General features: G+C 53.7%; 2 protein-coding genes across 2 annotated transcripts; one reads left to right on the top strand and one right to left on the bottom strand.

The window, feature by feature from the left end:
* Positions 1-3,101: 3,101 nt before the first annotated feature.
* Positions 3,102-6,146, top strand: C7H14orf180 (chromosome 7 C14orf180 homolog). Its single transcript, XM_038338100.1, has 4 exons — positions 3,102-3,212; positions 4,945-5,074; positions 5,431-5,466; positions 5,911-6,146. Exons 1-4 carry the CDS (start codon positions 3,102-3,104, stop codon positions 6,144-6,146), a joined length of 513 nt encoding a protein of 170 aa, XP_038194028.1.
* Positions 6,147-10,998: 4,852 nt separating this feature from the next.
* Positions 10,999-20,618, bottom strand: Tmem179 (transmembrane protein 179). The gene is made up of 4 exons (XM_038335648.1): positions 20,314-20,618; positions 13,609-13,746; positions 12,502-12,580; positions 10,999-11,178 (listed from the first exon to the last, which is right to left on the bottom strand). The coding sequence occupies exons 1-4, from the start codon at positions 20,616-20,618 to the stop codon at positions 10,999-11,001; spliced, it is 702 nt and encodes a 233-aa protein (XP_038191576.1).
* Positions 20,619-21,795: the final 1,177 nt, after the last annotated feature.

Here is a 21,795-nt window from a genome sequence, read left to right as displayed (position 1 = left end):
ATGGCTGCCAAGCTCAGTGCCAGACACCAGTCAGATCTGGGGAAGGACTTCCCTGTGTGGGGATGGCAGGGCTGGAAGGGTGCCAGCTGTTGTACTCGGCACACTGCCCACCCTAGAGACTCTCCAAAACACACCACAGACCGTGGAGGTTGTGAAGGGGATGACAGGCACAGAGGTATAGATAGCCAGGCTGGTGAAAGAGATGTGTTATGGGGGACACTGCTGACTCCCCAAAAACTCCAACATAAGGTGATGGAGAAAGGGTCTTTGGACAGGCCCTGGAAGACAGTCTAGGTTTGGGATCCAGTAAGGAAGCAGGAGCTCCAGAGCCCCCAGTTCAGAACACCGGGGCTGAATTTGGGACAGAGCCCTTCTCTCTGTGACTGTCTTGCTCTAGCTGTCTGCAAACACCATGTACACCTGCCTGGATCATGGGTGCAACGTCCACACTTGGCTCTGCAGCCTGGCTGGCATTCTTTACCTGCGTCAGGATTGCCCACTCTTTGGGGCACAGTGCTCCCTTCCCTGTCCCCGGACTAGTGGAGCCAGGCCTTGACTCTAAGGAGACAGCTGCTGTGTTGTTTCCCTGACCAGCATGGTTCAGCCATGGTGCCCACAGGCCCTAGGCACTGGCACTACTTTCCACCCTTTATCACCCATCTGTCACGAGCCAGACTCTGAGCAAATGCACTCAAGTTACGAGCTACCACCTGTCCCTGCTGGGGCCAGCGCCTCTGCTCTGGGGCCAGCAGGAGGGAATCGGCTATGTGAACCACAGATGCCCCCCTCTGAACTTTTTGATCAGCATGTGAAAGCCAGGGAGTTCTCTACTTGATTGAGACCACAGAAATAAGGATCCAATCCAGACACACACACACACACACACACACACACATTCACATACATACAACCCTCTAACACACATGCCACACACCACACTGAAACACATATCACACACATTCACACACACCACACACATTCACACATACACACACTCACACACACATACAACACACACTCACACACCCCACATACAACACACACACATGCACACACATGTGGTTTGGGAACATTCATGCATGTGCAAACATGCTTATGTGTACACAGATCACATGAATATGTACATTCTCACATGCTAGCACACACAAGCCACATAGTTATATTTACATGCACAAATGGGTTCTCCATAGGTCAATATTCACATGCTCACACAAACATGTCCACTCATATGTCAAACAATCCCATGTATGCATACATTACATAGACATACACACCCACAAACATATACGTTATGTGTGTATAAACACACACATGGGTCTAGAGAGACAGCTCAGTAGTTAAGAACATTTGTTGCTCTTGCAGAGGGCGGGGATTTTGTTCCCAGCACCCACATGCTAGCTCATCACCATCCGCAGGATGTGACGCCCTCTTCTGATTTCAGTGGGCAACTTGCACACACATGATACACATACATACATGCAGGTAAAGCACTCACACATAAAATAAAGTAAGTTAAGTAAGCATTTAAGAATACCCCCACATATTGCCTCACAATCCCACAACAGACCCTGGCCACAAAGGGCCAAAAAGTGGGTGCTGGATAGGGTAACAGTATGGGAGGTGGCACCCTCCCTGAAAGTGAGCCTGGAGCAGAAGCCACTCCCCTCCCCGCCCTCCTCCCTCCTTCCCCTGCCTCCCTCCCTATCTGTTACTTGTGGCCAGCCCCTTCCCTACCCTATTGCAATAAAATCTGATGCTGTGATAGGAGAACAAGCTCCCTTCTGAAGTAATGGAGCCGTGCAAACACGTCTGGGCAGACTGGAACAGGGCTTCAGCCACCTGCTGTACTTATTCCATTATCTCCTGTGGAAGACTGTGTGGAGGCCCCGGGTCACCCTTCAAAGCAGCCATTCCTGGGGAGACCTTAATGGGGTCCTCCTTGGAGTGAGAGTGAGCTCCTCACTTTTACCTACTCTCAGCCCTCAAGGGCATGGCCCCTGGAATCTGTGGAAGCCACACCTCATGAAACAGGCATTTAGTCCCATTTCAAGGCATTCCCCAGGTCAGAGAGCTGGGAGAAGCTGGGTGGGGTGAAGGAAGAAAGTTGCCTCACACCGTTCCTAAGAGAGGAGAACCACTTTGCCAGTGGCCCAGGGACACCTCCTTTCTCTCTGACCTCAGCGTCTCTACCTACCAAGAAGGAGGATGGTGGTCTCTTACTCCCCAGCACCTCCCATGGCCTCAACCCAGGCTCAAAAGCAGAATCTGCACCCAGAACAGGACCAGAGGAGTTGGAAGGCACGGCTGAAGCCTTGTGGGCTGTTGTATCTGTGTGTGGAGCGGGGGGATGACAAGGGGCACTGCTCCACAGACCAGTAAACCCAAAAGTGAGATGTGGCAAAAGAAAGGTGGACTCAGAGAAAGAGCGGCACATGGAAACTGGCAGGAGTCAGGCTGAGAATTATGCACTTACGCAGAGACAGACAGGGCCAGAGATATGGAGGGAAAGACAAAGAGGACAGAGACAAGTGGGCTGGGCTGTATTGTGTCCCATCTCTCCCAACAAAAAGGCCGCTGAAGAGGCAATGCACCATCCGGAAAAGTCTTTCCTTGGTGGGGCACCCTGACAATGGGAAGCCCCTGCTGTCCGCTGTCCCCTGTGTCTCCTCTGCTGTGGGGCTTAGCATATTGACAGAAATATTGAATGTACTTATCAGGGATCTCAGAGCACTACAGACTCCCTTGATAAACTGGGGTCTTCCTGAGCAGTCCATGATGGTGGGTGGGTGGGCAACTGTAAATCTCAGGACACTGGCACCCAAAGGAATATTACACGGTCATCAAAGGTGGTCATTATGAAGACTGTGCCCGCAAAGGAAATTGCTGATGGTGCGGCTTTGCAGCTGGCAGGGCACAGGATTTATCTGCACCATGAGCCCTGCAGAGGGAAGCTGGTGTCTACGGGTCTGTGAGAACGGTGGGGGCTCAGGAAGCCAGCCTGGTTTTCAAGGAGAAATTTTCTCATCCTTTTATCTTTATCTCTATAGGCACGGCTTGTGCAGTAAATAATGTCTTCTTATCATAGGACCATGCTCCAGTAAATGAGGTCTGCAGCTCGAGTCCAGTGCCCTGACTCCCACCCGCAGACACGCCAGCCAGCCAGAGAGAATGAGGGGGCCACGTGGGGCTCACAACCTCCCCTGACAGAGAGGGTAAAGTCATACAGCCTGAAACACTAGCTCTGGAGATACAGGCTGCTTCTGTGAGCAGGGGGAGGGGCAGAGGCCGGAAAGGCAGGCAGGAACCCTGGCCTTGCTCTCAAGGTATCTTCTGCCCCTGGAACTCCGGAAGTCATGTGACTGGGAGCTGTGTGCAAGACAGGGAAACGGCCCCATTTTGAAGGACTTGGTTTGGTCAAAGTACCAGGCGTGGCACACATAGCACAGCCAGAGATACAAAGAGGATCACACAAGTCTAGGGGGAGACTCTGTTCTGCACCAGGCCACGGGTCACAGCTTGGAATCAGCATGCAAGGACAGTGAGGTGTGACATATGACAATCAGAATGAAGAACATGGAGGGACAGGCAAGGATGGTGGGTGGAGATGGAGGGAAGAGCCATGGATGGCTACAGAGCTGGTTGGTGAAGGATGCAAGGGCAAGAGAAGGGGTGAAGACACAGCTGGCGAGGCTGTTGACAGCTCCACCCAGGAGGAAGCAAGAAGATAAGAGAGGGAAGAGACTCAAAGAGCAGGAGAGGGGCTCCAAGTGGGAGGAGCCCAGACCCGGACGCTTGCTGCCAGGTCAAGGAAGAGGCAGCCATATGCCAGGCTAGCCTTAGCACAGGCAGCTGTAGGTGGAGCAGAGAAGCCCCCAGGGCTTCTCACCCAGCTGGGCATAGTTCAGTACGCTGCCAGGGGCAACTTAGAAATAGCCCTGGCTTCCCTGTGCTCTGTCCCACAAGCAGCCTGCTGCCCTGGGTCATAGTTGAAGACACTGAGGCTCACAGGAGGTGATGCCCAGGATGACTGGAGCAGCGCAGGAAGGTAGCCCCTGGCAATTGACACCCTGAAGTTCAGCCTAGGTGAAGGGAGGGAGAGAGTCACATAGGACAGACCCTAGCCTCCCAGCTGGCTATAGCCATAATCAGCTCTGTTCACTGCCTCGGCTGAGGCCCCACTTGAGAGAGCGTATGGACTCTGCCCTCAAAAGCGAGGACCAACCCCATGTCTCAGGTTCCCCCTCACAAACTCTACTGGGGTCTGAACAATAGCCTGGCTTCTGGGCCAATGTATAGGAGTTGAGAGGAGCAGAGGGTTACACTTCCTCTTGGAGAAGAGGGCCCAACAACCTCTGAGGCTGCAAGACCAGAGTTTTCTAGAAAACCCTGTCCAAGGGGTTGTGTCAGAACTCCAGGGACAGTGTCAGAAACCCCGTGTGTCTCAAGACAAGCACACAGTTCAGGAAAGTTGTTAGGCTCTGTACCTGACCCCTGCCATTCATGTTCCCTGGTCACTGGGCTCTCAGTGCCTGAGCCTTGTGACCTATGGCAATCTTTCTGGGGATCAGTGGGATTCTGTACAAGCCATCTCCAGTTGGTGGGGCTATCCTTGGCACCCTTGGTCTACTGCTGTTGTTCCTCCAGGTGTGGAGAGCTTCCCTCAGAACCCCCAGGATTGATGGGGGACACAGCCTAGGACAAAGCCTGGACCTTCTAGCCACTGAGCATGCTCACTCATGACTGTCCAGGCGTTATTCCATGGAGCAGTTGTGCAAGAGTTTGGGAAGGTGGATGGCTGGTTCTGAAGTCTCCATGCCCTTCTCTGGTCCCCCTGCAGTAGGTCCGCTTCATGTAGCCCAGGGGAGCCAGCAAACACCACAGCCCCGGATGCCAGGCTTGAACAGAAAGGGCTCAACAGCCATTTGTTCTCCATCTCCACCCTAGGGCGGTGACAAGAAGCATCCCCCCTCTATCCTGAGACCCAGGCGGCAGGAATATGGGTGCCATGGGGCTGAGCCACAAAGGACTTCAAGGCATGTGCGGTTCCGAGAACCCCTGGAGGTGGCCGTCCACTGTAAGAGGGGCCAGGAGCTTTGATGTGTGGGTCTAGGTGGGGTGGGGTGGGCAGGTGCCCTTGCAACTCTGGAATGGTCTGGGACCATCAAGAAAAGCTGGTCCTTACTCTGCCTTCCCAGACAGAGCCCCAATAAGTCTGTAATACGGGATCATGAAGACGGGCCATGCTCAGCGGGACAGCAGCCAACAGGAGAGAATGTGGATGTGATCATCACCACCTCCCTCTACAGAGGGGTTAGGTTCTGAGTAGTTCAGCTCACAGGCTAGGCCAGTGAGGCTTGTCTCAGTACCTCTGTGTGGTGGAGTGGGAGAGCTTTACTTTCCTAACTAAATCATCTATGGTCTCCTTCCCAGACATTGCCTGCAGGGACACCACAGCCTCCGTCAAGGGTGAGTTCTGAGAAGAAGCCCCCATCTGCCAGCAGGTCCTGGGCCTCCACCTCTAAAGGGCAGAACCAGACACAGCCTTAACTACACCCCTGTCCCCACATCCCTAGTCACTCTGGACCCTGACTCAGTCTCCCCTGATCACCCTAGAAGTGACCCCATCCCTGCAGGGCCACTCCCCAGATCCCAAACAAGTCAATGAGCAATAGTACCCCTAAATAGGTGCAATCTTCCCTAGGCAGGTGAGGACAAGAGTCCATGTCCCATGGATTCCATGAGACTCACCCCAGGATCCTAACTGACCATCAGTTATCCTGATGGCCAGCTGCAGGTCAACAGCCAAGCAACATAAGTCTCCCTCCACACCAGCCCCACCAGCAGAGAGAGGGAGCACTTCCCGGGGTCTCACTGGGGAGCCCCAGGACTGACCTGCCACCCCCCCTATAGTGCCCAGATGGTCAGCTTCCCACGGTGGCTCTTCGCTCCAGTCAGCACCCTGCAGTGGATCCCTCTTCCTGTGGTTGACTCTGTGCGTTCTGCTTGGAGTGGTGCTGGGTCTGTACTGTGGCCAGGCCAAACATGTCACAGTGACCCTGCAGGACCTCTGGGATTGGCTCCTCGTCCACATCTTGCGCCTGTGGCATGTAGTTCTTGCATGTTGGCACTGCCTCCTGAAGCTCTGACACTTGGCTGAATGGCAGTTTCACCTCTGAACATCGCTGGAGGGTGATGTTGTTGGGGCCTAGGGTAGTTTGGGGACTGGCACGTGATAGAGCCCAGGCACTAAGACTAACCCAAAACAGAGCTCTGCTAGCCAATGCTTGACAAACCCAGGAGCTAAGAGGCTGCTGTAGTGGATAAAGTGGGGAAAAGGGTGCCTCTGGCTTGATGCTACAAGTACCCCCTACTCTAGACAGCACAGGTTGGGATCTTGGGATTTAAGATTGTATTAGAGAAAGAACTCAACCATTGTGGCTGGGGATCCCTACGCTCCTTCCCAGTCCTTCCTCTTGGGATCCTTGACCTGGATGCTGTCATACATGACATGCAACCCTTTCAGGATGAATGTCACCTGCCTCTGAGGGGCAGTTTGGGAAGGCAAGGCCCGAACTCCTGCTGCTTTGAATGCTGGTCCCAGTTTTTGTCTTACCATCAGGAGATGGGCTCAGGGGCCTTCCTCTGCAGTTCATGGAGCCCTGTGGGTATCAGGGTATTATCCTCGGAGCCCAGGTCTGATTCCTCCACTTAACACTAAGATCTTTAGAGGTCCCTGTGGTGTTGGAACAGAGTCCAGCTCTGAACCAATATATACACATATATTTGTTCTGAGAGGTCCCTCTTCCAGAGCTACAGACAAACCCAAGGCCATCATGCCTGCCTACCAGCCGAGTGTCCTTTAAGTCTCCTGAACATACATAAACACAGTTCTGTCATGCATGTTGCAAGGACAAGGGAAGCAAGCACATAGTAATGAACTTCAGGACCCTCAGACCTGCCTGGAAGGGATCCCTGAACACCGCGAGGAGGCCCAGTCAGATACCAGGAGGATCCACCAGGAGAACTCGGCACCACCCTGGAACAAACATTTGATCAGGGTTTGCGAGCCAGGATAAGGCTTGTGATTGTCCTCTTAAGGCCCTCTACTTATGTGAGCAGACAGATTTCATAATAAAACACCTTCATCCTCTTCAACCTCAGGGTTATTATAGAAATTAGGAATACGAGATGGTTGTTGGGTAATTCCTCCAGGGTCAAGCATGCTCATCTAGGCACCGGAGCATACCCTCCACCCACCCACCCCCACAACTCACAGGTCCTTTGCGGCTGTCATTTGTGGAATTTGGGGAACCTACCATGCCTCTAGGACTACATCCTTCCCAGTAAAATGTGCCCAGATTCTTAGCTCACTGAGGGGCCATCTGCCCCTCTCTGGACTTCTGGTACTACATACAGTGGTCTCTAGCTATAAAGTTTGGGGGCACAGTCAGGGAGGCCCCAGTGGAGAGAAACTCTGCTTCCAGGAGTGGTCTAGAGAGGCCCAGCTTGGGAAACCACTCACCATGATCAGCCATCACCATGGCTACTGTCGCCTGCACCAGCCCAGATGCCCCAGGGCCCATTCTATCTCATCCCACTCTGGTAAAAGACAGGCTCATTACTGGCCTGTATTCCAGATGTGGAAAGACACTAAGAAATGAGATGGACAACCTCAAGGTCACCCCTCCGTCCCTGCTTTTGAGAGTGAATGCCCTCTAGGAGGAGGATTGGTCAACCACGTTTTATAACAGTCAGGGCTTCCTGCCTCAGAGCCAGCATTTGCTGCAAAGGCCACAAAAAAAGTGTGCCCATCTCTTTAGAGGCCACAAAACTCTACCCTAGCTAGTTTTGGTTTTCGTTTTGCTTTGTTTCCTTTTTACAGTGCAAACCCAGCACAGCTAGGCAAACGGTCTGCCACTGGGTTGCATCCCCAGCCTTGTTTTGTTTTAGAATAAATGTTCAAAGACATACACAGAAATTCATGTGCCTAAAAGATGCCACCAAACCCCATATTCACATCTGGAGGATGGTGTAGGAATGGGGTGCATCCTCACATCTGTAGGATGATGTAGGAATTGGGTACATCCAAACATCTGGAGGATGGTGTAGGAATGGGGTGCATCCTCACATCTGTAGGATGGTGTAGGAATGGGGTGCATCATCACATCTGGAGGATGGTGTAGGAATGGGGTGCATCCTCACATCTGGACGATGGTGTAGGAATGGGGTGCATCATCACATCTGGAGGATGGTGTAGGAATGGGTGCATCCTCACATCTGAAGGATGTGTAGGAATGGTGTGCACCCTCATGTCTGGAGGATGGTGTAGGAATGGGGTGCATCCTCACATCTGGAGGATGGTGTAGGAATGGGGTGCATCCTCACATCTGGAGGATGGTGTAGGAATGGGGTGCATCCTCACCTCTGTAGGATGGTGTAGGAATTGGGTGCATCCTCACATCTGAAGATGGTGTAGAAATGGGTGCATCCTCACATCTGGAGGATGGTGTAGGAATGGGGTGCATCCTCACATCTGGAGGATGGTGTAGGAATGGGGTGGGGATCTACAAGAGTCAAGCTCCTTAAACGCACAGGCCTGAAGGGCTGCCCATGAGCACCTGAAACATAACAGGACAAGACTGTCTAAATCATAAACAAACAGCTAAGACTTGAGAGTCGGGGTGGGAGGTGGGGTCTGGAGTGGACTGAATGCCTGACAAAGACACGAAAACCTCATCCACAAGGCATCTCAGATATTTAATCTTTATTTTGATCTTTTGACTTGAGAATCAGACACACGGAGGCTTAGGACTCTTCACTATCAGTTTCACCAGGAATACAGGAACAAGGGCTGCTCTGAAACAAGCCAAGAGGAGCAGAAGCATCCTGGGAACAACCTGAGGACCACTGCACCTCCTCCTGTCTCTTGCCATCCATCCAGAGAGGCCTCTCCCAGACAGACATCCCTGCCCATGGCTATAGTCAACAGGTCCTGCCAGCGCTCCCAGGCCAGAGGCCCTTCCCCAGGATCTGGGGGACAAGTCTAGGCATCTGTAGGTGAATGAAGGTCTCTCTAGACTTGACCGGGTTCCAGAGTAAATCCCAGCATCCCAAAGAGGCAGCTGCCAAGAGCAGGCCTACACCTGAAGCAGATCCTAGGTGCCATGGGGCCCAGCCTGCCTCCTGCTCCTTCAGGTGGGGCAGAAGATGAGAAAGGTGCCAATCCCAGGGAGACAAAAGAGGGGTCTCAGAGATAGACAGTGTTCCCGTGTGTCACAGATTAGGGCTGGTGTGAGGGTCTGGAGGAGAGACCAAGTCAGTTTGGAGACCTCAAAACACTTCTCCAGCACCCACACACACCTCCGCCGCTGGAAACTAAGCCAGGCCAAAACCCCCAGAGAAGGCCAGAGTGTCAGTCTGCCTGGTCCTGTTCTCTCCAGATAGGTACCTCTTTTGCACAGCATCTTAGCCATCCTCGGTAGCTTCAATTCTTAGGACCTAAGTGATCCCTCCAGTGAGCCTGGGCCCACACCTTTGAGAAGCCAGCCCCTTCCACCTGGAAACACACCAACCACTGATGGTAGACACTGACATGGCTAGGATCACACCAACCACTGATGGTGGACAGAGAGCTGACACAGCTAAGATCACACCAACCACCGATGGTGGACAGTGAGCTAGTACAGCTAGGATCACACCAACCACTGATGGTGGACAGTGAGCTGACATGGCTAGGATCACACCAACCACTGATGGTAGACACTGACATGGCTAGGATCACACCAACCACTGATGGTGGACAGTGAGCTAACACAGCTAGGATCACACCAACCACTGATGGTGGACACTGAGCTGACATAGCTAGGATCACACCAACCTCTGATGGTGGACAGTGAGCTGACATGGCTAGGATCACACCAACCACTGATGGTGGACACTGAGCTGACATAGCTAAGATCACACCAACCACTGATGGTGGACACTGAGCTGACATAGCTAAGATCACACCAACCACTGATGGTGGACACTGAGCTGACATAGCTAAGATCACACCAACCACTGATGGTGGACACTGAGCTGACATAGCTAAGATCACACCAACCACTGATGGTGGACACTGAGCTGACACAGCTAGGATCACACCAACCACTGATGGTGGACAGTGAGCTGACACAGCTAGGATCACACCAACCACTGATGGTGGACACTGAGCTGACATAGCTAAGATCACACCAACCACTGATGGTGGACAGTGAGCTGACATAGCTAAGATCACCTTGCCTGGAAATGGAGGAACAGCTCTGAGCACAACTTCAGACTAGGGTCAGGAACACTGAATGCACTTCCTGAAATCCAGATAGGCAGGGCCTCTTCTGCTATGGAGGCCCCACCCCTGGAATGCAGAGGATCATGCCACCTAGAAAACCTCACGAGTGGGACTGTCCTACCACAGCTGAGCAGCCCCAGATATCCTCACAGAACAGAGGACAGAGCCCAACCCAGACTCCCACATTCTTACCAGGATCCACCATCAGCTGCTATGGGTGGGGGGGGGGGGTGAGCAGTGCTTTCTAGGGACCTTCGCTGAAGAGGCTATAGAATGGAAAGACAGCCCCCTCTGGGAAGGGCAGGGACTTGGCTGTGCTGAAGCCTGTGGTGGTGCAAGGAGGCTGCTAGCCCAGCGCCATCACCTCTGTTCTGCAGTCACGCTCCCATCTACACACATGCTCACATACATGCACATATATGGGCCAATGGTCACACATAGGCAGCGTAGGGATCACACTAACCAAGGCCAAGACAAGAAGCAGAAGGCACCCCAACTCCAAGTCTCTGTGTCTGTGTGCCATCACTGTCAGGCTCTCCATGGGAACACAGGTGCTCTGCTCACGGTGGGCGGGGCCAAGAGACACATGCAGAGCTGCACTGGCCAGCCTGGGTGGGGCCCCAGCCACCCCTCAGTGCAGGCCTCAGGAAAGGGGGCCACCCTTGCACAGCCTAGATGACAGCACTCTTCTCCCCCTGGAAAGAGGTACGAGAGGCTGGCCTGGCCAGCAGCAGCTCCTTCTCATGAACCAGGCTGTCCAGCAGGTCTTCCTGGCGGTAGTTGTGGTAAACCTTCAGGAACGCCAGGGTGGTGATCGCCAGCCAAATCAGCCACGAGGCCCACAGGCCAAACTGCATGGAAGACAGAGCAGCGTCAGTCGGGGGGTGGGGGGGCTCATTGTCCACTGTGCTCTATACCCACCTCCCGGTCCTAGCTCTGCAGGCAAGGGAGGGCACACTAAGGCCAGAGGCGGGTCACACATCTGAGAGCCCATGTACACCCATATTTGGCTTGTTCTCTGCAGCGACTGCTATGTCCAATACCTACAAGGACCCAGGTTTGCACTGAGGCTTGGGTACTCTGCCATCCTCACCTGCACGGATGAGGATGAGGAGGAGCAGCACCTGGGTAGCGCTTTCTTCCCACCCCGACCCACTGGGCTCTGCGGAGTGCCTATAGATCAGAAAGCCCCTCTAGTCATGGGAATAAATTGACCTTTATCTGCCGTTTCCAAACAGCGGAAGGAGAAACAATTAAATCAGCTCCAGGTCTGCACTGCATCAAACTGATTCTCATTTGAGCGTGACTGTGCATGCCTCTGTCTAATTGGTCTAAATCAGTTCTAAAACATCTTCAGCTAAAGTTATGGGAAGGTCTCTTAGACAGTTTCAGCTCATCTCAGCAAGGAACTTCTAAGGGCTTTTGGCAAAGACAAGAATCATCTCAGTCCAGCCTTTGACAAACCAGAGCTTCCAGGAGCCAGACTGGAGCATGGAAGGAAGCTGCAGAGGGTGACAGCCTCATGCGTGTGGCAAGGGACAAATGTCCATGTTCAGCCCCATCTAGGTACCCCGAGACTGCACCACCTGTCTGGGGCACAAATGCAGACATCAAGGGACAGGAAAATCCTAAAGCTTTCCCCAGGGCCCTCAACTCCCGATGCGTCCCTGTAGATTAAAAGTCACATGAAAGGCAGGGTGAGGTGGGGCCGGCATCTTCCTAGGGCAGGCCCCTTATTTCACCCTCAGACACAGCACCAGGTGGCTCAGGGACCTTCCAGCATTCTCTGAATTCCAGAGCCACACCAGAATCCAAACCCTGTCCTGCTGGCAACCCCAGAGTCTATGCCCCATTTCCTGCACCTCCTCCCCAACCCCTGTGCCCCCCTCTTCGCTCCTACCCACTCAGCGCTTTCCATCCCTTGGCACCTGAACTCGCTCTGCATGTCTGCCCATGCCTCCTCTTTCTCACCCCGCACACAAGCCCTGCTCAGAGACCTGGCTCTCCTAGTCCCCTAGAAAGGGGGTTCTCCTGCTACTCCCACAGCCTGTACCTCCCCTGATGGCCCCACCAGATCCGAGTCTGTTTCCCTAGGATCAGGAATCTGTCTGTTGTGGTCCCTGCCCCCCATCCCCAACATAACCACTTCTCTTCCTGCCTAAAACCCCACCTACCTGGGCGATAGCAAACTGGTGGTAGAAGGCAGAGTTGTCCACATTCAGCTCCAAGTCCACTTCCTGGAACTCCATGCAGCTAAAATAGCATGATGCCAAGTGGTTAGTGACGTGAGTCCCTGAGCCAAAAGGCAGCAAGCAACTAGCTGGGGAGCAGAAAATGCTCTCCACAAAAAGTGAGGGGAGTTTTATGTCATCTGAGAGGAGGGAACACCAACTGAGAAAGCGCTTCCATACGATCAGACATTTCCTTAATTAGTGATTGATGGGCCTAGCCCAGGGTGGGTGGTGCCATCCCTGGGCTGGTGGTCCTGGGTTCTATAAGAAAGCAGGCTGAGCAAGCCATGAGGAGCAAGCCAGTAAGCAGCACCCAACATGGCCTCTGCATCATCAGCTCCTGCCTCCAGGTCCCTGCCCTGTTAGAGTTCCTGACTTGCCTCCCTTTGATGATGAGCTGCCATGTGGAAACATAAGCCGAAGAAACCCTTTCCTCCCCAAGTTGCCTTGGCCATGGTTTCATCACAGCAGTAGTGACCCTAAGACAGAGGGAGCCGTCCCCAAAGAAGACTAAAGACAGATGTCTCTAGGAACTCCACCGCGAGTCAGCTTTGACCCCTCATTGGGTGGGAGCTGGAAATCTTCCCAAACGACCCTGAACAAAAGGGCCATCCTTAGCCATCTTATTTGTCTGGAACTCGGGGGTCAAAGGCTGCTCTGCCTAGTCCCTCAGTCCCCCATTCTGAGATGGAAGTGATGTCCCCAAATTGTCCAGCAGCCCCGCACCAGAGTCATGGGGGCACCTTGAGGGCAGCCTCTACTCACTAACCACAGTGGCAACAGGAGCTGAAACCAGCAAGTGAGGCAGGCCACGCCAGCTACGAAGCCCTGCGTGATGCCTCCTGACTCACAAGGACCTTCCATGTGTGATGCTGTAGGCAATTAGGCCAGAGAAAGAGGTGCTTGATGTTGGTGGGCAGGTCGTGGGGAGCACAAGTGGGCAAAGCCTCAGACTCGGAATGGGATTCAGGAAGAGAAGCATCTTGGGATCCAGGTAAGGGGTGGGTCTTCTGGGGGGGGGGTGGCAGATAAAGCAGGGCCCAGGCATACCTGTGGGGCACAGTGCCCTTCTCGGTGATGGTGTCACACCACATGCTGAAGCCCACACTGACGATGGTGCTGGCAATGAAGACCAGGAAGACCACAAAGACACTGACCAGGAGGTTCAGGAAGGCATAGAAGAAGGTGCTGCAATGGGGCCAAGAGAGAGCGCTAAGGGAGTCATCCAGGGTGCCACCCTGGTTGCTCCCCTCGACACAGGGAGGGGCCACATTCCCAGGTATTCTGGTGAGCACCTGGGGTCCTGATGGGACTGAATGGGATCTAAGGGCCTGCTTCCTTCTCCTCCACCACCATCCCAGCAAATTTCCGCTGCTGAGCGCCCTGTCTTGTTCTCTCATGGACCCAGAGTTGGGGCCTTGCCACCACTGCTGTACTGGGAAACCAGGGCCAAACCAAGAATCCCAGATATTGGGTCCCAAAGCCTGGGTGTCAGCACACACACTGAAAACACAAGATCCCCTTCTAAGGTCACCCACTCACATAGTCACTCACAGCTATGGCTCTGAGTCCCCTCAAATACACAGGTTGAAACCCAAAGCCCAAGGCATGAGCACCAGGCCCGCTCTAATCCTTAAGCAGAGACGGTATAAGATGAAAAGACCCTCCTCCCTTCCCCTCTGCTGCCTGAGGGCCAGTGGCAGCCTGACTCCAAGTCACATGTTTATGTGGGAGGTAACACCCCACCACACTCTCCAGGGTCACCCAAACCATGGGAGGTCCATAGCACAGAGCAGGGAAGTCAATAAAGGACCCTGCCCACCTCCAGCCTGTGGTGGGCTTGATACTATATTCAGGCCAACAGTGCTCAGATTCTACACAAAGTGACAAAAAAAATGGCTTCACAATGGGAGACAGACAAGATCTTAAGAAGTGGCTGGCCTGACAGCCACGTGTATTGATGGTGGGCCCGTGCACCGATGTGTGCATTCCACAAGCCATCTTGACCATATGCCAACCGTGTGCTGGACATGGAGGGCCAAGGCATAGGGACAGTGTAACCCTGACTACCCAAAATAAATAAGCTAAGAGTAACTCAGGTCACATCATCAACTCACCACCAATGACACCCAGCTGTCAGCAGGTGGAACCACCTGATGTCCCCAGAGATCACATGGGGCTTCCTGTGAAGGACACAGTCTTGACTACTGGGCTGGCTGACAGCAACATGCTCCAGACATCAAGGACAGGCAAGGAACGACACCCTGACACTGCTCTACTACCCAGGGCTCTGAAGACCAATGTCAGTGGGCAAGGGCCTGTGTGGTGCGCCCACGGCTGTGAGCAGCTATGTGCATTACCCGCTCACCCTGGGGTCATTTGCTATGCCTGTCCATGGATCCTCTGGGCACACACAGCAGTACTTGGGCCTGCCCACCCGACACCTACACTGGTATTCTTTTCAGCTGCCCGCATGGTTCCCCAAAGACTGACCCTGGAACCAGGGCAGGACCTGACGTCCGCTGCTCTTGTGTAACTTGTGTGGCCATAGCAGGGACTTGGTGCCTTCCTCTCCCAGCATGGATAAGAACAAAGACTCGATACTCTTTGTCCCAAGTGGAAATGGGAAAAGGGAAAGGGGGACTTTAGCTTCCAGGGGCTGCCTCAAGCTAGCATGTCCCTACAAAAGGCCTCATCTTTTCCATAGGCTCCTTAGATCCCATGACCAGGAGTGGCGACCAAGATACTGTTGTCCTGTGATAACTGTGTGTGTGTGTGTGTGTGTGGTGTGTGTGTGATGTGTGGTGTGTGTGTGTCTGTGTGAGTGGTGTGTATGTGTGTGTGTGGTTTTTGTTGTTCTTGTTATTTTTGTTTGTTTGTTTGTTTTTGTCAACTTTACCCAAGTTAGGGTCATTTGGGAAGAGGGACTCTCAACCGAGAAAATAGTTCCACCAAATCAGCCTATAGGACATTTTCTGGATTAACGATGGATATGGGAATCCCAGTCTACTCTGAACATTGCTACCTCTGGGCAGGTGATGCTGGGTTGTACAAAAAGCAGGTGGAGCAAGCCATGGGTAGCAAGCCAGTAAGTAGTATTCTGCCACGGCCTTTGCTTCAATTCCTGCTGCATGTTCCCGCCTCCGTGTTCCCGCCTCCGTGTTCCCACCTCCATGTTCCCTGCCTCTGCCTCCATGTTCCCACCTCCATGTTCCCACTTCCATGTTCCCCACCTCCGCCTCTGTGTTCCCACCTCCATGTTCCCGCCTCCGTGTTCCCGCCTCTGTGTTCCCGCCTCTGTGTTCCTGCCTCCCTTCATGATGGATGAACTAAAAGTTGTAAAATGAAATAAACCCTTTCCTCTGAGCGTTGCTTTCTCCCGAGTTCAGTACTAAGAGCCCCTCCCACAGAAGGACTGTGAGCAAGCAGCCGTGCACTCTGCGGTGCTCACTGATCACCCGTACTGTTCCGGACAGACTGGACTGGGCTGGCCTGAGAAGGACCCACTGCTCCCACTGCTCTTCCAGACCTCAGTGAGCTCACCTGCAACCTGGACCCAGGTATCAAGTTGATACTACTACCAGAAACGTAGGGTGTACAAAGTGGGGAACTAAACACCGAGACTGAAGCTGGGGTACTTCCATGCCCGCCCACAAAGAGAAAGGGACACTCCGGCGCATGAAACTCTCCTCTTCGGTAGCCTGAGAATAGAGGATATCAGGTGCTCACTTAGCGCCCACTCTGGCTGTGCTGCCCCCACCAAGGCAAATGAGGCAATCAAGGACAGCCAGAGTCAAGACCCCACAGGCAGAAGCAAAGACACAAACCTGTCCACGTACAGAAATCCATCTCATGGGACAGCTGAGGACTTTGGACTGGGAACGTCTCTCCCCCTGTTGGAGAGCCTCCTGCAGTCTTCCCAAGGTCCCTGTTCAGCATTAGTGTCCTCAGTGCCTAAGAGTCCTAACTTCCCTGAAGGAGCATCCTAACTGTTGCCTCCCACTGGCCTTTCTGAGGGCTGAGCTGGCACAGTGCAGACAGCAAGGTAAGACTGACCACAGCCCAGCATCACATCCTGTCAGTCTCAGGAGGAATAGGGCAGAGTTCTGAGGTTTCTAGACAATGCAGGGCTTGCACACCTGGCAGCGCCTGATTAGCCCATGTCCCTGAACGAAGACAAGTGTAGCAGATCTGAGACACAGGTGCTATGAGCCCAGCTGCCAGGCCACCGAGCTGGGTCACCACCAGCCAGAAGTCTCTAGTTCTTCTAGGTTTTGTTTTGTTGTTTTGGTTTTTTTGGGGGGGGGGTGTTTTGGTTTTGTTTTTTATGTAACATGCTAAACCTTCTAGATCTTTGAAAAACTTGATGTGTCCAAAGTCACACCTGGATCCTCTCTCCTAGATTTAGGATGCCACCCTTTTCTGTCCCTGAACACACACACCAAGGACAGGATCACACAGGGCAGTGGGTAGAAAGGCACAGCACACACAGGGTTAACCCATCTTTCTCTCACTGCATCTCAGTGTGCCCAGCCTTGGATGTGCTGTCTCCATGACGACAGTTATCCTGGGAAGCCCTGGGAGCAATCTGAAGGCTGAGCGACAGGTGTGAGCAGGCAGATGGGTTATGTTAAGCCACTGCTCCCTAGTCCGTCACTCACAGACTGCTACCAACCCCAGCTCAAGGGGCTGCTCCTGAGCAAAGCCTTAGGCTCATGGCTCACCTGGGCCCTCCCATCTCCCTGAGAGCACATCCCCGAAACTATAGGTGGTGGGGATTCGTCACTGAAATGGTACCCCACCTTCTGCAATGCTGCCCTGGACCCTGCCTCTCTACACCCCAAGTCTGTGCAGCCAGAGCCTGCTTAGCATGGCAGACATACCCTATACAAGAAAAGGCTGGTTCCCTTGCCATCGTATATGGCCCTATATGCTCAGCATCAACCGAGAGAGTCCCTGAAGAAGCTACAGCGCAACACTCCACCTCTGTACCGACTGGGAGGTGCCTCGGTGGCCTCTGGGACTAGCACCTATCCTCAGAATCAGAGAGTGCCTGGACCATAACCAGACAAGCCCTCCAAACTCAGAGACTAGCAAGCCTGGTCTCCATCCTCCACAGCTGGATATCCAGTGGACCTAGAAGCCATTGTCTGCTATGTAAGCTCACTGTAAATGCCTGTCCCGCCTCCTTGAGCCCCCCGAGTTTCCTTCAATGACAATGACTAGCAATTGTGCTGGAATCCCATGTTCTCTCTCTCCATGGGGCACCTTACCTATTCCCAGCCTCTGCAGACCCAACCTCCCCAGGGGAACTGAAGGGGTGACTCAACTGCTGGCCAGGTCACGAGTCTACAATCATAACAGCAGCATGGCCACGAAAGAATTGCAAGCCTCATGGACATTTTTCTGTCCCTCTCCATTGTATGGTGGCTCCTGTACTCCAGGCTCTGGGTGCAGCCGGATCACAGACTAAGAAGGTGTGCATGCACTGCCTCCTCCCCCTGGGTCTGATGAGTGTCCGTGGCCTGTGCTCACTCACCAGGCCTTTGCCCCTAGTCCCACAAACTGGGCTCTGTTGAGCACCCACAGCACAGCTGGCTGACTGCCACTGGGATTGTTTTGTACAGGGGAAGGGGGAAGGACGGAAGCCAGACAGCCACACGGCCCTTGCCAATAATGCCCAGTAGCCAAGCAGGACTATATGTCAAATGTCCCTGGAGAAGACAAGGCTAGAACAGCCATGCTGGTCTGTGGAATCCTGAATAGAAGGCATGCTTGGGTAAAAACAAGTGGGCACCAAGAGCTGAAGCAGAGGACAAGAGAACCTAATGGTTCCACAAGAGGGCGAACGAGCTGCCCAGACCTGGCCTCGGGGAAGGTCAAGGCCATACTATTGCTCTGCAAAGTGTTATGGTGTCCCAAGTCGCCTACAGGCTCCTAAATCCCTCCAGAGGGCTCAGTGGGTGTGTGACTGAAGGGCAGCACCTGCTTGTACGTCAGTCAGCCCGAAGGGAAAGCACACCGAAGGAGCCCGAGAGCTGGGAACTCCACGCCTCACTTTCGTGTCTTTAAGATGGGCTTGCGATGGCACTGCGCTAGGCAGATGTCACCTACCAAAGGAGGAAGCTGGGGTTCCGGGGTCTGCAGCTTATTCTGTGCAGTACAGTCTACCCTTTGTGACCAAGATGCCACCTGCACGCTCAGGGGCTCTTCACTTCCTCATCTCAGTCCTTGGTGTCCCACACCAAGACCACACATCTGGGTCCCCTCAGACCCATCTGACTAGAACGTGTGTACAACGAGGCTGCCTCTCCTGCAGGAAAACCCAGAAAAATGGAGGATGTGTCTGGGCCATCAGAGCATGGCCCTGTATTTCCAGCAGTCACTGCCATGGCTCCTGTCCCCGCGTTCCACCACCTGTCCCATCTGCATACAATGACTCCCAGTTTGGTGACAAGAACTCCCAAGTTCATCTGGACAGTGGAAGACTGGGCCAAGGAGGGGTCTTGAAGAGGGACAGGGCTCTGTCCTCCAGCTGACCAGCCTCACAGACAGGAGTTTGGTTCACATCCCTTAGCGGCTCCTAGGACTGTCCCTGGCTTCCAACAGACTCCCATAGAAAACCTTAGCATAGTGAGTTGAACTGTATCACCTCAAAGCCATATCCAAGTCCTAACCTTGGTACCTGTGAACATGGTTGCCTCAGAAGAAGCAGGGGACAGAAACAGACAAAAGGCTATTCAAGGACAGAGGCAGAGACTGGAATGATCCAGCTCCAAGCCAAGGAACACACAGGGAGCTGGGGTCACCAGGAGCAGATGTATAGGAAGACTTCCAGGGAGCAACTCTCAGGACACCTTGAGTCTAGACTTCCAGTACCTCACCTGTGGTCCTAGCAAGAGCCCCCTTCACCCAAGCCCCTGCATTCTTAGAACCCTGTGCTCATCACCCACTTCTCTGCTACCACACACATGTGTGGTGGAACACAGGTTGCAGAGGGCTGGATCTGGGGATCCGCTCTCCAAGCAGAAGCACTGCCTCTCCAGGACCCGAGAAGCCTCAGACAGGAGAGGATGGGCTCTTGGTTGCCGCTCACCGAGGATACCAGGTGAAGTATGTTCCAATGGCTCCAGCAAAGGGACAAAGCAGGAAAGGGTGAAGAAAACCTGGAGGTACTGGGACCACAAAGCAGGACCCTACTCACCCATATCCCCTACACACACACTGAGCATGCCTTCAGCCAAGGCCAGAGTGCCAGAGTTACGCACCTACCCAGACACCCTCCGTTATATTTTCCCAAGATGGGGTGGCGGGAATAGAAGACTACCCTATCTTTCCAAAGTGTGGTCCCTTCCCCCATCCAAAGGAGAGGAGTGTAGGCCCAAGACCGTTGCAAGTGGTCCCAGATTCCCAGGGAGTGTGGCCTAGCTGAGTGAGAGAGCCCAGGCCTGTGGTCATGACAGTGCAACATCTGTACCCCAAGGAGTCGGGGCCAGGAAGCTGGAGTCATGCTCGCTCCAGGAACAGAAGGAGATCACATGGGTTAGGGTGCCGGCCTCATGGCCCCTGGGCCTGTGTGTAGACAAATGGCAGTCTGCTTAAAAGTCATGAGGCTGAGTGTTGATACTTGCAGGCCTCTGCAGCAGGAGAGGTGGAGGAACTCATGCCCCCGGGATAGGAGGGCCCGGTAGGGAACCAGAAGATTCGTGAGTGCTGTATCTGTCTGTTCTGGGCTGCTGAGAGGCCTCCACTTACCCCTCATGTCCCTTGCAGAGGAAGAAGAGCGTGCGCCATGCGTGCGCAGCGGACAGCAGCAGCGACAGGAGGCTGGCAAGCAGGCTGAAGCGGCAGGCGGCTGGCGGGCCCCACTCCTGCACGGTGAAGCGCTCCCGCCCCTGCATCGTCAGGTTGGCGCTCAGCCACATACCCTCGGTAAAGAGCAGGCAGCGACCGCGAAAGTCATGGCCATTCTCCGACAGCGGCACCACCACCATGAAGCTGAAGAGGAAGGCCAAAAAGTAGCAGACGCACTGGGCGAAGAGAAAATTGTTGAGCGCCATGGCGGTGCCACGGCTGGGGAGGCCGCGAGCCGGGAAGGCGACCGCGCCGGGAGCCGGGGGCCGCGAGTCACCGGCACGGCACAGGCCTGGCCCTAACCGCGTGGGAGGATGCGCAGTGACGGCGCTGGCGGGTCTCTAGCGTTGCACGCAGACGCGTGCGCACCGCCCGGGCGTGGGGCGCGCCTGCGGTCAGAACCGCGGACAGCTCCCATTGCGGAGTGGGTAGCCGGGCTGTGGGCCAGGCGACACTGGGCAAGGCAGGAGTTTTTTGATGGGGATGTGCGGTGGGAACCTGGCTGGAGCACGAGCATCTCTAAGTCAGCTCAGGAGAGAGACGCAAGCTGTCAGTGAGGGTACCAGCAGTTAGTAGCAGAGGAGGAGAAGGATGGAGACAAATTCGCAGTCCAGACTGTGGTCCCTCCTTTGCTAAAGCCTTCGTGAAAAGTATGGGGGAGGGAGGCAAAGAGCGAAAGAGTCAGGTTCATAGGAATGGAGAGAGAAAGTAGGGATGGTCCAGGTATCCCTGGACTGGAGTGGGCCTGTGAGCTGTTTGAGCTTTGAGAGCCATGCCCTCAACCCCCATACAGGGAGGCCCTCGTTCTGTGTGTGTAAGATAAATAATGGTTGCCCTGGGCACCTCATTAAGACCTCTTTGCTGAGATGGAACTACGGGTGCATTAATTAATAGAATTAATGACTTTTCTAGTTTCCCTTAAGACCAACTAACCATTAGTCCAATTCCCAGAATGAACGAGCCCCAGAGCCCTCCTACTGGATATAGATTACATCAGCATTTTTTTCTTCTTAGCTGCAGGGACTAAAAACTCTTTTTGTTTTATTGCTCATGTGATATGCACTTGTTTTTCATTTCATTAAGAGATGTGTGTCTATAAAGATACCAAGTTCCCTCCTCTTTCCTCCACCCTGTAACAGCATCACCACTGTAACAATCTGCTGTCTACTTATCCGGACAAGCACACACAGACCCTTCTCCCCAGCAGGGCTTTCCACTTGATTGGTGTTGCCTGGGGAAGAGGGCTTGTCGATTTGTAACTTGTCTTCTGCTTATCACTGGAAAGCCAAATATCTTCTTACACCCGTTACCATTTGGTATCCACCTCTACACGTAAAAAATTTCATTTTGCAAGCTTTTGAGTACATACACAGGAGACCAGGC

The sequence above is a fragment of the Arvicola amphibius genome, chromosome 7 (genome assembly GCF_903992535.2).
Source record: "Arvicola amphibius chromosome 7, mArvAmp1.2, whole genome shotgun sequence".
NCBI classification, from domain to species: domain Eukaryota; kingdom Metazoa; phylum Chordata; class Mammalia; order Rodentia; family Cricetidae; genus Arvicola; species Arvicola amphibius.
This window is presented reverse-complemented; position numbering and strand designations above follow the sequence as displayed.